General features: G+C 40.5%; 1 protein-coding gene across 2 annotated transcripts in view; it reads right to left on the reverse strand.

The window, feature by feature from the left end:
• Positions 1-18,051, reverse strand: part of NWD2 (NACHT and WD repeat domain containing 2) — a 185,185-nt gene that overhangs the window by 6,764 nt on the left and 160,370 nt on the right. For both annotated transcript variants that reach the window (XM_058722883.1, XM_058722884.1), the window contains 2 exons: positions 9,940-10,084; positions 4,148-4,737 (listed from right to left, as the gene is read on the reverse strand). In XM_058722883.1, the coding sequence (XP_058578866.1) occupies positions 4,148-4,737; positions 9,940-10,084 (735 nt within the window). The remainder of the gene's footprint in view (positions 1-4,147; positions 4,738-9,939; positions 10,085-18,051) is intronic.

Below are 18,051 nucleotides of genomic sequence, written 5' to 3' on the forward strand. Positions count from 1 at the left end.
GATTCAGAGATATAGGGTCATCTTTATGATTATTTATCACTGTCATAAAAATCTATATAGGGGTGCCTGGGTGGCTCAGTCAGTTGGGCGGCTGGCTTCAGCTCAGGTCATGATCTCGCGATCTGTGGGTTTGAGCCCCGTGTCAGGCTCTGTGCTGGCAGCTCAGAGCCTGGAGCCTGCTTCCGATTCTGTGTCTCCCTCCCTCTCTGCCCCTCCCTTGCTTGCTCTCTGTCTCTTTCTCAAATAATAAACATTAAAACAAATCTATATAATGCTGGCTAAAATTTTGTTAAATTTTGCATTTTTATAACAGACAGCTTACCATATATAAACAGTCAGTTATCAGCCCTAGCATTATGTCTCTGTAGGATAGATGGATTATAGTATCATTTTACAGCAGAGTAAACTGAGGCTCAGACTGTAGAAATGACTTGCTCCGAGTTAAATGGTTACCAAGAGACAAAGCTGGAGTTATTTATTTTTTTCTCTTGAAATTGTAGAGTTAAGGAGATAACATATATAAAGGGGCTGCTAAGTTTAGTATTTCTCTGTCTGGAAAGGCAAAGACAAGAAGGGATATGATCAAAGTGTAAAACAGATTCCAAAGTCTATTTTTAGGGAAATAATGTATTTTAGTAACCCTTGGAATTTACCAAGGATACTCCTTAGGAAACATATTTTATAAATGAGTGAGTAAGTTTATGAAACTTGGTTCCTCAAGATATATAGTTCAAGGCACCTGGGTGGTTCAGTCAGTTAAGCGTCCGACTTCAGCTCCAGGTCATGATCTCATGAGTTTGAGCCCCACACCCAGCTCTGTGGGCTGTGCAGTGATAGTGCGGAGCCTGCTTGGGATTCTCTCCCTCTCCCTCTCTCTCTGCCCCTCCCCTACTTGCGCTCTCTTTCTCTGTCTCAAAATAAATAAATAAATTTGGGGGGGGGGGAAGATCTAGTTCAGGTTAAGGTATGAGTAAGTTTGGAAAAAAGTATGGATGTCAGTTTCAGCATGAGCTATTCAGGAAAAGAAGCAGTTTATTGTTTAGCCCCAACCTTTGAGGTTGATATGGAAGAAGATAATCCTGCTGTCCTACTACAACTGTCCTTCAGTGGCAAATCAGAGAACGCAGTATTTTGTCCCTCCGTGGATTGCTTATGATGATTATGTGCATTGTCCTCTCTCCTGCTAGTCATGCGTTGTTGAGAGTATGATATCTGTAGACAGTGCCTCTCTGATCATGAGCTTGTGTCCATGGAAATGTTAGGCATGTAGGAGATAATCTCGAGATAAACACAAGACGTCTGTCTGCATCCTGACAAGGGACGTGAAGTCACAAAGAGAGCACAGGTTGTCATCGGCGGGACAGACATTCCCCAGGAGAGAGGCGAGTGGAGCAGAGGCAGTGGACGTAGAAACAGGTAAGGCTTCTTGTGGCACCAGGGTCCTGGTCTGTGAGTAGACACACTGGTGGCTGAACAAAACGTCCAGAAGAATGAGAGCTCAGAAAACCATTTCTCGGGGCACCTGGGTGGTGCAGTTGGTTTAGTGTCCAACTTTGGCTCAGGTCATGGTCTTGTGGTTCGTGGGCTCAAGTCTTGCATCGTGCTCTGTGCTGACAGCTCAGAGCCTGGAGCCTGCTTTGGATTCTGTGTCTCCTCTCTCTCTGCCCCTCCCCTACTTGCGCTCTCTTTCTCTCTCTCTCAAAAATAAATAAACATTAAAAACAAAACAAGACATTTCTCAAGTTGACCAACTCAACTGTCACCACACTCTGCCCCTGGGGGACTTTATCTCTACAGGCGCATCAGCACATCCTTCACAGTTCTTTACCTCCTGGGCTACAGCACGCACAGTTGCATCCCATGCACATTTAATATAGTCGAGTCCAACAACATTTGTCCCTTCAACCACCTCACCCTTCCCTCTTCCAGAGTAAAAGAGCCCTCAAGTGAACATGAAATGGTGTGCATGGTTGTTTTCTCCTTGGATTTCAGCTCCTATGTGCTCCTCGTAGCGTTGCTGTCTTGCTTACTTGGAACAACTCTAAAGTTTGAAGGTTCACAAACAAATTAGTATTCAAACACACACACACACACACACAAAACTTACTTTGACACAGCATGGGTCTTAAATGCAAGCCTGCCACTGCTTTTGGTGTTCAATTAGAAAAGAACTATGTTATTTAACGCTAGAGGAAAAACCAGCAGCTGGGCTTGGCATATTAAGAAATGGCAAATTAACTTCCCTAAGGGCTTTTAAAAAAATGTTCATTTATTTTGAGAGAGAGATTGAGAGGGAGGGTGCGTGTGGATGAGCTGGGAGAGGGAGAAAGAGAACCCTTAGCAGGTGCCACGCTGTGAGCGGGAGCCTGACTCCGGGCTTGATCTCATCTGAGATCATGTCCTGAGCCCAAGTCAAGAGTTGGACACTTAAACCACTGAGCCACCCAGGCGCTCCTCCTGAGGACTTTTTAAGAGTAAGCTTATGCACCTGATTTTTGCCAGCGTGCTTACTCAGGAACCTAATCTCGATATAAGTTGGAACACAACTGTCCCCGCTCTTGTCCTCAAGATGACCTGCCTGAGATTGTGTAGCATGTGACAGATGACAAGGGTGTTTTGTGAAGGTGAAGGAAGCTGTGTTCTCGGGAGAGTAACCACAGGAACGACAGTATAGGGACGCTGAAGTAATGCCAGGATAATGTAGACCATCAGGCTTGGAGAGCAAGTGCACAGGAGCTCAAAATGGAACTAGTTTCATCCAGTTTAGACTGACATGCCAAGACAATAGACACCGCATTCCAGAGTGAGGTTCCAGACCATCATGCAAGATTTGTAAGGGACTTGTGAAAACCAGTTTTGCTGCCTTTCGTGGACTACTCACCTTCAGCCTAAAGAGGCGTTTCAAGAGGCCAAGAAAAACACTGGAGGTTAGGGTGCTGGGGGGCATATCTATGACCACTCACTCCCAAAGGGGAGGGCTGAGAGATGTCCCCACTTCTCGCCCAGGGAAAGGGGCAGTGGTGGACCACTTATGGGGTGTCCCCCAGAGCTGGGGAGACAGATGTCATCAGACGCCTGAGAAATATGGAGGTTGACCGACAAGACTGGCTAGCTGCTGGGACGGAGGAGTGATGGAGAGCTGCTGTATTGCAACTGGAGTTTCACAGGGTGAAAAGTACCTGTGTGTGTTGTCCCCCATGGGTCAGATATGGGCCACTGGCAAGACTGAGCTGACAGAAGTTTCGGTTGGTTCTGTTTGCCCCAGGTCCTGTCCAAGGGAGCTTACTGGGCCACGGACCTTGGCAGAAAGGTATTAGAAGTGTGGCTGCATGTCCAGGAGCCATGGAAGTGACCAGCTGGAAAAAAAATGCATCATCCTGTGTTTAGGGAACCGTAGGTAAGATGCTCAGCGAGTACAGGTCAAGGGATGTGGGAGGGAAAGGACATCCAGGAAACTAGAAAAAGGCCTCAGAAGAAATAGGAGGCAGCTTTGTAAGCACCTGCCAAGACTAGAGAGGGTGGAACCCAATATTCAGAACAGTACTGGTCACGTAAGAACTTTCTGGACACCTTACCTTTCCTATATCCCCGAAGCCACAACCCTATAGGAGTCACAGCCCTACAAGGGTCTAGTGCTTGAGGTTAGGGATGGAGGGGAAGAAGTACTATGTGGTGAAAGAAGGAGAAGACAATCACATCCCCACTTCCCACAGCAGGTGCCATGCTTACAGTGAGCCCCAGCTGAGGGAGAGAAATATAAACTCAAGTTTTAATTATCACCTTAGACTGGACATATTTAATTTCTGAACTGAGAATGACTCAGTGTCCAGAGTGACTGGAGGGCTTGTCTGTGGTGATAGAGCTGAGAGGAGCTGTGAGATCTGCCCTGGTTTCCATCCAAATGGGAATGAGCCCCACAACATGAGTTTGACCAAAGAGAGAAAAAAATAAAGCTGTTGCCTAACTGCACCCGATGTGCCTTATTCTTTCACTCTGACTGTTACAACAGCATAAGAGAGACACTGAAGTATCCATTCCACAAAGACGAATAAAAATTCACAGAAAATGGAAATGACTGTGATCAACTTATCTTCTCTGCAAAGTAAAAGATTGTTACAAACAAGCAGGTGAAAGAATAGGCTTTTACCTTCTTTGCCACCTCAGCCAGCAGGAGGGTCTTCCCGGTACATGGTCCGCCGTATATGACGAGAGGGTTGATGTGCCCAGTTTTGCTCGGAAGAACATATTTATGCACTATGTTGAGAGACTCACATTTGTACTCATAGAAGGAGGCGTATGTCTTACATAATGACGAATGCTGGAGGATTTCATCGTAGAGCGTGTCAGTTTCGGTGTCAAAATTCTGTTGAACGGTTGCCTGAATTATATCGATCATGTCCTCATAAAATTGCTTACCGAGTCCTTCTATGTAATGATTTTCTATTTCTTGGGAATATCCCAGTTTCATGTCGCAATGAGTAACCGACGTGTACACTCTCAGATTAGATGACGCAACAATAGTAGGAATAAATTCATCCCTGAGTTTTATCAGCTTCTCTTGGGCTTCTGCGTCCCGCATAATCCTTGGTTCTGCTCCAGTTATATCCATGTACTTTCCCATCTCTGGGATTTTCACAAAACGTTCAATGTTCGCAATTTTCCGAATGTAGCAGACACACTTCTTTAGGAATGCTGGAGTTTGCTTTCCTAGAGCAAAGTCAAACTCGTCCTCTATCGCTGAAAGAAAACATGGCACGGGGTTTATTGTCTAGAGCAAAGGAGCGGTGGGCCTGCACCCCCAGTACTTATCTCTCTAGTCGCTGGGGGAGACTGTTTAGCTTGCAGTGTGCAGCAGAGTTGTCTGTAGATTACTCTCTTGACTCCTTAATTTCCTATTTGCCTTTTCCTAAACAGCTGGGAACCTAGGGGTGCCTGGATGGCTCTGTCGGTTAAACGTCCGACTTCAGCTCAGGCCATGGTCTCACAGTCTGTGAGTTCAAGCCCTGCATCGGGCTCTGCGCTGGCAGTGTGGAGCCTGCTTCAGCTCCTTTCTCTCCCTCTCTTTGCCCCTCCCCCTTCCACGCACACACACGTGCATGTGCGCTCTCTCTCTCTCTCTCTCTCTCTCTCTCTCTCTCAAAAATAAGTAAATAAATAAACCTGGGGGGGTGGGTGGAAACCAGCCAGGAAACCGGGACACTGTGGGTTTTGCTTAAAATTATTTAATTGCCTTCCCAGAGAAGTTGAACATAAGCATGAAAAAGAAAGGGTACCAAGTTTATGGTTGATTCTTTTAAGTTCCTGTTCAGCTTCTCTGACCTCAGGGGTTCTAATAGCGAAGAGCAGGGACCTGCTGGAGCCAGGCAGGAATGAGGAAGAGGCCAAATGACACATCCAGTTTACTTTTTGCTTGTCAGTGTCTCCTTTACAATGTGGCTTCACCATTGTGTTTGGGGTGCATTGTACCCCAGACAGGTATGTGTAAATACTAGTATAAGAGCATGTTCAGCATATAATCATGTTCTGATTATTGATCAATATGAATTACCCATATCACTGTAAATTCCATTATATCCATCGGAGCAGGTACAGAAAAGGGACTTAGTGTGTACATTTATTTAGTTGAAAATAAACCGGGTTATGGCTTACAATATGCTTACAAGTAAATACACATTATAAATCACTGAGGCCCCATAGCAACATTTGAAACTGGAGCATTAGTAACAAAAACATCACTTGTGCATGATTTTAGGGAGGAAAAATAAAAAGAAATGAAATAATTAAACCAATGGCAATGAACTTTGAGGCAAGTAGTCTTTTAAAACTGGCTCCCTCCCCACCCTCCTCTGCTTTCCTTCATCCAGTTGGTCTTAACTGAGTGTCTACTATGTGCCAGGTATGCTGCTAACTGCTCAGGATACAGTGTTGAGAGAAAATAGACAATGATGAGAGAAAAAGCCATTATGGCGTTTACAGTCTAGTAGAGGTTGGTGGACTTGAATCATTGAATCCCACAAAGAAATGTTTTATGACTTTTTTAGTCTTGTGAAGGAGAATAATATGGTACAATAAGAGCAAACCATTAGGAGAGCTACCCTACTTAGAGAATCAGGGAAGCCTTCCTTAAGGAGGTGACTACTAGGCTATGATCTGAGGGAAGAATTGGGGTTTGGGGTGGGCCATGAATATGCAGGGTGCGGGTGGCCAGAAGCTGAAAATATTCTGGGATGCCTTGGTGGCTCAGTCGATTAAGCATCTGACTTTGGCTCAGGTCATGATCTCTCACAGTTCATGAGTTTGAGCCCTGCATCAGGCTCTGCACTGACAGTGTGGAGACTGCTTGGGATTCTCCCTCTGTCCCTCTCCCACTCATGCGTTCTCTCTCTTTCAAAATAAATAGATAAACCTAAAAAAAAAAAAAAAAAAAAAAAAAAAGAAACTGAAAACATTTCAATGTGCTTGCTGGCCACAACTCCAACATCAAACAAAACCCAGAACATACATGTATTCTATACAGTAACTATGAAGGAAGTCGGGAACTGTATTTTTAAGTGGTGCCTTTTTGTGGAACTCTCATGATAATTTTTTCAGTAATGATAGCAATCAATCAGAAGCGATGACTCAAGTAAAAAAGATATGTTTATAGCCAGCAGTGTGGAGTGAGCTGTGCTATGGTCCTCAGTACATAATACAAAGGGTTTTGATCAAGCAAGTTGGTTAATGAGGCCTGTTAAAGGACCTTATACAATCTACATCTACTCTTCTTTTTATGGGAGTAAGAACTTACTGTAATGTAGATGAGGAAGGCTGTAAGAAACCTACAGAAGGAGCCTTTGGCTCCTCTTTTCCGGCCATCTGTGTAACATGCCGGGGGGCACCCTGGATCAACCAGGTGCTACCTTCTGTGCGTCATGAGGAGGAAGGAGATGTCAACCTATAGCACGTATACCTAACAGATGATAACCAGAGATATGCACTGTTACCTCTGAGGCCCAGAAAACAAATCAACTGTAACCTGACATTGTTATCATTCCTATGGAAAGAATGTTTCAATCTGGAGTGTTGATTATAAAGGGATTGTAAGAAGAGATAGAGACAAACCAAGTTGGTAGAACCCATCTAAGCTTGGCTCAGGGGGGAAAAAAGAGGCTGTACATAAGAATGCCTGGTTGATGGTATAGACTTACTAAATACACCTGAATAAGTGAGTCACGTGAGACAAAGAAAACTCCATAGATATATTTCTAGAAACCAAGTGTATTCTTGTGATTTGGGGGGACTTTTATTAATAATTATTGATATTTATTTGCCTATAAATATTATAAATTTCCCCAGAAAATTCTTCCCGGAACACCATATTTGTTTTCTGTCTTTGCATTTTTCTTTTTTATAAAATTTTTTTTTTTCAACGTTTTTATTTATTTTTGGGACAGAGAGAGACAGAGCATGAACGGGGGAGGGGCAGAGAGAGAGGGAGACACAGAATCGGAAACAGGCTCCAGGCTCCGAGCCATCAGCCCAGAGCCCGACGCGGGGCTCGAACTCACGGACCGCGAGATCGTGACCTGGCTGAAGTCGGACGCTTAACCGACTGCGCCACCCAGGCGCCCCTGTCTTTGCATTTTTCTAAATATCCTAAAGTTTAACTGGCCACAGCACCTGATGAAGATAACATTAGGAGAGTTCCAGCCCTGGCAACTGTCATTCACGAGATATAAATCCCCAAAACTACTGTCCCTGAGGCCACTCAGTTTTAATGTTCATAGTTGGACACTGTGTTGGGGTCTAGTTTATCTCTCTTCCTCTGCTGTTATTTTATGAAGGAGAAAGTGGGAGTGTGAAAAATTACATTCAGATATAAAGAGTTCACCTTCCCAGATGCTACCAAGTATTCATATTCCAACATTTCTGAAAATATTAATCTACTATATCCCTTTCAAAACACCGACACTTCCCCGGCCATTCTTATTTGTGTAGACATGGTCTTAAAATGAGCTTGAAATGTAAAACAAATAAAATTGTTAGAAGCACGCATATCTTTAAGAGATGTCTTCCAAGCAGAGAACAGTCCACAAGGAGTGTTTGTACTACATAGTATGAATATGAAGTTATTCATCTTCCTATGGTTGGCCACATGGACAGAGTTCTTTAGAGAAAATTAGGGGACAGTTTTTGCTGGTGAAATACTTGAACTGTATGATCCTAAATAAGAGGAAGCCTTCCCCAAATTGGCATCTCTTACATCACGAATAGGAAGGCTTTTGCTCTGGGCATTTTCTTCCATTACAGCACATTTTTAGGACCAGGTTTTGTTCTTGATAAACATGAAGAACTGGAGCCTCAAAATTGGATCAAAAAGATCCCAGAGGAACAAGGATATTTGTCAATCTGTGCATTCTAAAGATAGTACTTATTCTGGCCAATTTAAATATTTTCAGAGAGACCTAAAATCAGACCTAATTTTTGATAGCTTCCAGAGAATGCATTTCTCAAAAATACTTATAATTTCCCTAAGCTTGAAATACACGTATACAGAGAGAATGGTTTCAAGTGCCTTTTAGGTTTTCATAGATTCTTTGTCACGTCATTCACAAAACCAACCTGCAAACGCATCTGCCGTTGCTTTTTCCTCAATAATTCTTCATTATCAGTTTTAAAAATAAATGTTCTATATCTGATTATTTTTACCCAGTTGTGTTTGTCCCCTGGAGACTACAGCTGACATATTCCTTCAGATCTGTGGCTTCCTGCGCATCCTTTAAAAATAAAGTCTCCTGGGGCGCCTGGGTGGCTCAGTCGGTTAAGCGTCCAACTTCGGCTCAGGTCATGATCACACGGTTTGCATGTTCAAGCCCCGTGTCGGGCTCTGTGCTGACAGCTCGGAGCCTGGGGCCTGCTTCGGATTCTGTGCCTCCCTCTTTCTCTGCCCCTCCCCTGTTCATGCTCTGTCTCTGTCCCTTAATAATAAATAAATGTTAAAAAAAATTTTTTTTTAAAAATAAAGCCTCCTTTCTGTGGCTGAGAAAGGCTGACAAGTGGGTCTCTGCTCATTTTTATTTTAAGGTTTTCATTTTAGATTTTTATTTTATTTTAAAGTTAAATGAGATCCTGCCACCGCCTTCTTCATTTCTCAACCTCTAATGGCTTACCCGCTTACCCAGAAGAAAGCATAAGGTTCTTATTATGCTTCACCTCTGCCTCCCCAGGCCCGGCTACCTTTACCTTCTTCCTGCTCCCGGAACTTACTAAGCACATTCCTCTCTCAGGGATCTTGAATCTGGTAATCCCTCTGCCTGGAATTCTCTTAGAGTACAGCTGGCTCTGAATCCCATCATTCAGCTCAAAGTCCTTTCCTTACTGCCCACTCTGTCGACATCTGAACCCCCACATCGTTCAACAAAACTAAAAGGCGACTTCCTTAACCAGACCCCGTTACTGTGTCTTGTTTATTCATCCTATGTATCCTTTCCAAAATGATCCTGTTCATTTATTTGATAACTTGCCTGTCATTTATTTTCCCACACTAAAAAAAAATAAGTTCCAGGAGAGATGGATCTGCCTTCTTATTCATTGTTGTATCCTCAGTGCCTGGCACATAGCAGGCTCTCAATGTTTGCTGAGTGAGTGAGTGAGTGCATGAATCAATGAACAGAATGAATGAATGAACTGAGAACACTGGCAGAGTTTGCTCCATTCTCTGCAGCCTCCTCTGACTTCTTTTAAAATCACATTTTCTGGAGAAGTCATCAAATTAAGTAAAGGCCCATCTGTGGCTTAAAAGAAAAGAACACTTGCCTCTCCAGAAAAAGGAAACATTTAGAAAAGTTAGATTTCATCAGGCAGTAAATGAAATGAAATTCGTAGACCCATAAAAGGGAAGCCATGAACACATCTCTTACTGATCTCTTCTTTAGTTTACCAAAGATGTGTGACAGTTACCTGAGAACAGGTACCTCCTAGCTTGGCTATATTTCATTTTCCCCTTTTCATGTAACAGTTTTACAGCAGCCTTGAATATCTTCTTGATCTCATCTGATATCTCTTGCCAGGTCTTCTCATTGTTGGCTTTGGCAGAAGGCTGCATCTATGGAATTGTAAAAGGGAGATATTAGTCTTAAAATCATCAAAAGATAAGTCACTATTTAAGTGCAAGAAAAGCACTATTATTTGAAGGCCCACTATGTGCCGATATTATGATAGGTGCCTAACGGGCCATACCTCATTGAATCCCCCTATAACCCTGAAAGTTAGAAATGATGTCCATGTTATGTGTGAATTTACCCGAATTCCACAGAATTTTGTTTGTTGCGCTTTCTTATTATAACAGGTATTTCCTTTTTTCTTTTTTACATATTTATTTTAATTACATTGAGTTAACACAGTGTTATATTAGTTTTACACGTATGGTAGAGTGATTCAACACTTCCATACATCACCTGGTGCTCATCACAAGTGCACTCCTTAATCCCCATCATCTATTTAACCCATCCCCCCACCCACCTCCCTTCTGGTAATCATCAGTTCTCTATAGTTGAGAGTCTGTTTCTTGGTTTCTCTCTCTCTCTCTCTCTTTCACTCTTCCTCTCTCTCCCACCCTCCCTCCCTCCCTGTCTTTCCCCCTCCTTCCCACCCTCTCTTTTTCCCTTTGCTCATTTTTCTTCCTAAATTCCACATGAGTAAAATATTATGGTATTTTGTATTTCTCTGACTTCACTTAGCATTATACTCTCTACCTCTAGCCATGTTGTTGCTAGAGGCAAGATTTCATTTTTATGGCTGAGTAATATTCCATTGTGTATATTGCATTTTTATGGCTGAGTAGTATTCCACTGTCCAACTTCTTTATCCATTCATCAATCAATAGACACTTGGGCTACTTCCATAGTTTGGCTATTATAAATAATGCTTCAGTAAACATAGGGATGCATGTATCCCTCCAAATTCATGTTTTTGTATTCTTTGGGTAAATACCCAGTAATGCGATTGCTGGATAGTAGAGTGGTTCTATTTTTAACTTTATGAGGAACCTCCATACTGTATTCCACAGTGGCTGCACCAGTTTGCATTCCCACCAACAGCATAAGAAGTTTCCCTTCTCTTTTAACCTACAACACCTGCTGTTTCTTGTGTTGGTGATTTTAACCATTAACACTAACGGGTGTGAATATCTCATATTGGTTTTGATTTGCATTTCCCTGATGATCCATGATGTTGAGCATCTTTTCATGTGTCTATTGGCCATCCGGATGTCTTCTTCAGAAAAATGTCTGTGCAGGTCTTCTGCCCATTACTTAACTAGATTACTTGTTTTCTGGGGGTTGAGTTTTATAAGTTCTTTATATACTTTGGATACCAGCCCTTTATTGGATAAGTCATTTGCAAATATCTTCTCCCATTCAGTAGGTCACCTATTAGTTTTGTTGATTGTTTCCTTCCCTGTGTAGAAGCTTTTTGTTTTGATAGAGTCCCAATAGTTTGTTTTTCCTTTTGTTTACCTCACCTCAGGGGACCTATCTAGAAAATTTGGTATAGCCAGTGTCAGAGAAATTACTCTCTGTGCTATGTTCTAGGATTTTTATGGTTTCAGTTCTCAAGTTAGGTCTTTAATCCATTTTGAATTTATTTTTGTGTACGGTGCAAAAAAAAAGTGGTCCAGTTTCTTTCTTTTGCATGTTGCTGTCCAGTTTTCCCAACATAATTTGTTGAAGAGACTGTCCTTTTCCCACTGGATATTCTTTCCTGCTTTGTTGAAAATTAACCATATAGTTGTAGGTTTATATCTGGGGTTTCTGTTCTGTTCAATTGATCCATGGGTGTGTTTTTGTGCCAGTACCATACTGTTTTGATCACTACAGCTTTGTAATATAACCTGAAGTCCAGAATTGTGATGCCTCTAGCTTTGCTTTTCTTTTTCAAGGTTTATTTGGTTATTGGGGGTCTTTTGTGGTTCCATACAGATTTTAGAATTGTTTGTTCTAGTTTTGTGAAAAATGCTGTTGGCATTTTGATAGGGATTGCATTAAATGTGTAGATTGCTTTGGGTAGTGTAGACATTTTAACAATATTTGTTCTTCTAATCCATGAGTATGGAAAGTCTTTCCTTTTCTTTGTGTCATATTCAGTTTCTTTCATTGGTTATTTATAGTTTTCAGAGTACAGGTCTTTCACCTCTTTGGTTAGGTTTATTTTTAGGTATCTTACTATTTTTGATGCAGTTGTAAATGGGATTGTTTTCTTAATTTCTCTTTCTGCTGTCTCATAATTGGTATATAGAAATGCAACCGATTTTCCTACATTGATTTTGTATCTTGTAACTTTACTGAATTTGTGTATCAGTTCTAGCAGGGTTTTGGTGGAGTCTTTCAAGTTTTCCAAATATAGTATCATGTCATCTGCAAATAGTGAAAGTCTTACTTCTTCCTTACTGATTTGGATGCCTTTTATTTCTTTTTGTTCTCTGATTCGTATGGCTAGGACTTCCAGCACTATGTTGAATAAAAGTAGTGGGAGTGGATATCCTTGTCTTGTTCCTGATCTTAGGGGAAAGGATCTCAGTTTGTCCCTCACTGAGGATATTAGCTGTGGGTTTTTCATATATAGACTTTATTATGTTGAGGTATTTTCCCTCTAAGCCTACTTTGTTATCATGAATGGATGTTGCACTTTGTCAAATGCTTTTTCTGTGTTTATTGAAATGATCATATAGTTCTTATCCTTTCTCTTGTTAATGTGATATATCACACTGATTGATTTATGAATATTGAACCACCCTTGCAACCCAGGAATAAATCCCACTTGAATGTGGTGAATGATTTTTTAAATGTATTATTGAATTCAGTTTGCTAATATTTTATTGAGGATTTTTGCATCTTTGTTCATCAGGGATATTGGCTTACAGTTTTAAATGGTGTCTTTATCTGCTTTTGGTATCAGGATAATGCGGGCCTGATAGGATGAATTTGGAAGTTTTCCTTCCATTTCTATTTTTTGGGATAGTTTGAGAAGAATAGGTATTAACCTCTTCTTTATATGGTTGGTAGAAATCCCTTGTGAAGACTTCTGGCCCTGGACTTTTGTTTGTTGGGAGATTTTTGATTATTGATTTAATTTATTTTCTGGTTATCAGTCTCTTCAAATTTTCTAGTTCTTGTTTCAGTTTTCGTAGTTTATATGCTTCTAGGAATTTATCCATTTCTTTTAGGTTGTTCGATTTGTTGGCATATATTTTTTCATAATATTCTCTTATAATTGTATTTCTGTAGTGTCAGTTATTTCTCTCTCATTTGTGATTTTATTTATTTGAGTCCTTTCTCTTTTTCCTTGATAATTTTGGATACAGGTTTATCAATTTTATTGATTTTTTTCAAAGAATTAGCTTCGTGTGTGTGTGTGTGTGTGTGTGTGTGTGTGTGTGTATTTATTTGTTTTGGTTTTTATATCATTTATTTCTGCTCTAATCTTCATTATTTCCTTCCTTATGCTGGTTTTAGGTTTCATTTGTTGTTCTTTTTCTAGCTCCTTCAGGTGTAAGGTTAGGTTGTTTATTTGAGATTTTTTTTTTGCTTCTTGAGTATGCCTGTATTGCTATAAACTTCTCTCTTAGAACTGCCTTTACTGCATACCAAAGGTTTTGGATCATTATGTTTTCATTTTCATTTGTCTCCATATATTTTTTTATTTCCTCTTTGATTTCTTGACTGAACCATTCATTATTTACTAGCATGTTATTTAACCTCCATGTGTTTGTGGTCTTTCCAAATTTTTTCTTGTGGTTGACTTCTAGTTTTATAGCATTGTGGTCAGAAAAGTTGCATGGTATGACTTTGATCTTCTTGTATTTTTTGAGGTTTGTTTTGTGGGCTAATATATGATCTATTCTGGAGAATGTTCCATGTGCACTTGAAAACGTGTATTCTGCTGTTTTAGAATGGGATGTTCTTAATATATCTGTTAAATCCATTCAAAGCCATTGTTTCCTTTTTGATTTTCTGTTTAGATGATCTATTGATGTAAATGGGTTATTAAAGTCCCCTATTATTATTGTATTATTTATTAGTTCCTTTATGTTTGTTATTAACTGTTTTGTGTATTTGGATGCTTCTATGTTGGGTGCATAAGTATTTACAATTGTTATATCTTCTCGTTGGATTGTCCTCTTTATTATTACATGGTGACCTTTGACTCTTGTTACAGTCTTTTTTTTTTAAAGTCTGTTTTGTCCAATGTAAGTATTGCTAGTCTGGCTTTCTTTTGACATTTGTTTGCATGATAAGCATTTCTCCATTCTCTCACTTTGAATCTGCAGGTGATTTAGGTCTAAAGTGAATCTCTTGTAGGCAGCATACAGATATGTCTTGTCTTTTTATCCATTCTGTCACTCTATGTCTTTTGATTGGAGCATTTAGTCCATTTACATTCAAAGCAATTACTGATAGTATATATTTATTGCAATTTTATTACTTGTTTTATGGTTGTTTCTGAAGATTTTCTATGATCCTTTCTTGTCTTCTATTATGTTTGCCAATTTGTATTCCTTTCTGTTTATTCCTTGCGTATTTATTAGTAATTTTTGATTTTGGTTACCATTAGGTTTGTATATAACCTCTTCTGCATATAGCAGTCTATATTAAGTTGATCATCATTTAAGTCTGAACACATTCTTTTCTCCTCTCTTCCCCATGTTTTAGGTATATGTTGTATTTTATACCCATTTTTTTGTGAATTCCTTGATTGATTTTTTTTTACAGAAATATTCACTTTTACTGCTCTGTCACTTTTAGTCTTTCCTTCCCACTTAAAGAGACCCCTTTACTATTTCTTACAGACCTGGGTTAGTGGTTATGAAGTCCTTAATTTTTATTTGTCTGGGAAACTGTCTCTTCTCTCATTCTGAATGATAACCTTTCTGGATAGAGTATTCTTGGCTGCAGGTTTTTCCCATTCAGCACTTTGAATATATCATGCCACTCCCTTCTGGCTTGCAAAGTTCCTATTGAAAAACCTCCTGCTAGACTTATGGGTTTTCCCTTGTAAGTAACTGACTTCTTTGGTCTTGCTGCTAAAAAAAAAAAAAAATTTTTATCACTAGATTTTATCAATTTAATTACAATATATCTTGGCGTGGGTCTGCTTTTGTTGATTTTGATGGGAGTTCTCTGTGCCTACTGGATCTGGATGTATTTTCTTCTCCAGAATAGGGGAGTTTTCAGCTATTATTTCTGCAAATAAAGTTTTTATCCCCTTTCTCTCTTCTTCTTCTGGGACTAGTTCCCTAAGTCTCTTCTTGTTTTGCATAATTCTTTTTTTCTTTCTTTTGTTCAGCTTGATTACTTTCCATTGCTCTGTCATCTAGGTCACTAATTCATTCCTCTGTTTCTTCCAGCCTGCTGTTCATTCCATCAAGTGTGTTTCTTATTTTGTTTATTGAGCCCTTTATCTCCACTATGTTATTCTTTATCTCTGTGTTATGGGTTTCACTCATGTCCTCCACTCTTCTCTTAAGTCCAGTGAGTATCCTTATGATCATCGCTTTAAATTCTCTATTAGTCGGATTACTTATGTCTATTTCACTTAGATCTCTGGCTGTGGCCTTGTTCTCTTCTTTCACTTGGGATAAATTTCTCTGTCTCCTCATTTTGTCTGTCTCTTTGTGTCTGTTTCTCTGTATTAAGCAAGTCACCTGTGTCTTCTATTCTTGAAAGTAGTGACTGCAAGAAGAGGTCCTGGAGTGCCCTGCAGTGCAGTGTCTCCTGTTTACCAGAACCTGGACCTTCAGAAGAGTATCCTGTGTGTGTTGCTTATACCCTGTTGTGGTGTCTGAGTCACTTTTTCTTTTAGTGCAGTCATCTGTGCTGACTCTGCCTGTTGTGGGCTGTTCTTTCGCTCTGTGGTGTTAGTGGAAACCAGATAGGCCATCTCTGAGGGGGTGTGCCCGCCAGGGAACTTGGGATGGGGAGTCAGTGCTAGCAAAATTTGTGCTGGGCCCCTGGGCTTACGTCAGATCCTTGAAGTGCTAAGGCAGTCGGGGGCTGTGCCGCAGGGTGGCCGGGGATGGGAGGCTGGATGGGGGGTGTGGTGACGGCGAGGCATGTCTGGGTCTGGTGCTAGAGGGCGGCTGAGGGCACATGGCTGGGCATGGCATAATGGCAGCTGTGGGCCAGGCAGCGGCAGGGTGTGCAGAACTTGGTTTTAACAAAATTTTCCCTGAGCTCAAGGTGAGGCTAGTGGGCCAGTCCTCAGGACTCATGGGTATGGTGCACTGCTAGCAGGTTAGGCAGCAAGTGTCTCTTGGGTTTTGATACAAATTTCATAAAAAAATGATCCCTTCAATATCCTCTAAAGAGAACCGAAAGTTAAAAGAGAGGTGCTCATATGTTTCCATTCGTCTTTAGTTGTTTCTTCTTCGTTTGTTTTTATGATTCTCTAGGCAATCGAATGGGAGGACTGCCTACCAAACAAGTAACATTTATAGAGTCTTGGTGATAATCTTATTCACACCTTCATTAATTTAACAAAAATTTATGCAGAAATACCTGCATGGGTGGGGTTTAGAGAATAACTTAAGTTCCCCTGGAGGATCTTAAAATCAAATGACAAAGGAGCATCTAAAGCCAATTAAATAGTAACATATGAGCAAGTGCTCCCAAACCACTATGTAAACCTGGTTTCCTGAGGTATTATGTCTTTTGATATCTGCATTTACCAGCAACTACATTTCCTCCTGGCATATATATTTAACTGAGGAATGGCTTGGATATGTCCTAATACTCCCATCCATAGAAGCAAGAATCTTGCAGATAATTACTTTGAATAACGCATGGAAGGGGACGAAGAAAAATGAAGGATCCTGACATGATTTCATATTGCATGGAGAAAATGCTTTATGTTAAATACCAGGATGACAAATACATACGGTTCTTGAATGAAGAATTGTCGCTAAGCCAGGGCTGTTGTCCTCTCAGAGATGCCTGAGCACCAAATATATCAAGGATGTTCTCTTCGGAAGAGGGATGGATATCTATGCCTTCTTTAAATTGAAAACAATGTATTTTTTTTAATTAAGTAGGCCCCACACCTAATGCGGGGCTTGAACTCGTGACCCTGAGATCAAGAGTTGCATGCTTTACTGACTGAGCCAGGTGGGCACCACCATGCCTTCTTTTCAATCTGTCTAGGAATCCTTAATAAGGAATAGGCCCATCCATTTTCTCTTCCTCCTTTATTCTGTTTCAGGGGACACATAGTAGATACATTTAGGAGCCAAACTGGAGAGGAGACAATGATAACTGTTTGCATCATGAATCAACCTCACTTGAAGATTCTACACGATATACAAGAATATAAGTTATGTATGAAATGTTTAAGGACAGTTACTGAATTAATCAATGAGAGACTATAATAGCTAGGCAGACTTTAAAAAGACACCCCCCCAAAGAAACTTCCACAAATCGAAAATACAACTGTTAAACTTGAAAATTTTATGCATGAACAGAGTGGACACAGCTGAAGAAAAAAATTACTGAGTTGGAAAAGACCTAAAATAATCTGGAAAGCAGCATGGACAGCTAAGGGAATTGATAATGTAAAAGAGAATCAAGAGACGTGGAACCTAGACTGAAGTGGTCCAGTGTAAATCCAATTATAGAGTAAAACCGAAAGAACAGAGGAAATAGAGGAAAAACATTATTTGATAAGATGATAGCTGAGAATTTTCCAGAACAGATAGAATACATAAATTCACACATAGAGGATGTATGACATATATCATTCAGAATAACATAGGTACATTATGGCAAAATGGGAAAAATAAAAATATTTTCAGATGAACAGAGTTTATCACTAAGAGACCTCCATTAATGGAACTTCTGAAGGTATACTTGAGAAAGAACCCCCAGGAGGAAAGTCTGAGAGGCCAAAAAAGAAAGGTAAGTAAAAACTGGAAAGTTTCAGGGTGCCTGAGTGGCTCAGTCCATTAAGCATCCAACTGTTGCTTTCGGCTCGGTTATGATCTCACAGTTTGTGGGTTCGATCCCTGTGTCAGGCTCTGCACTG

This window comes from Neofelis nebulosa, chromosome 3, assembly GCF_028018385.1.
Source record: "Neofelis nebulosa isolate mNeoNeb1 chromosome 3, mNeoNeb1.pri, whole genome shotgun sequence".
Taxonomy (NCBI): domain Eukaryota; kingdom Metazoa; phylum Chordata; class Mammalia; order Carnivora; family Felidae; genus Neofelis; species Neofelis nebulosa.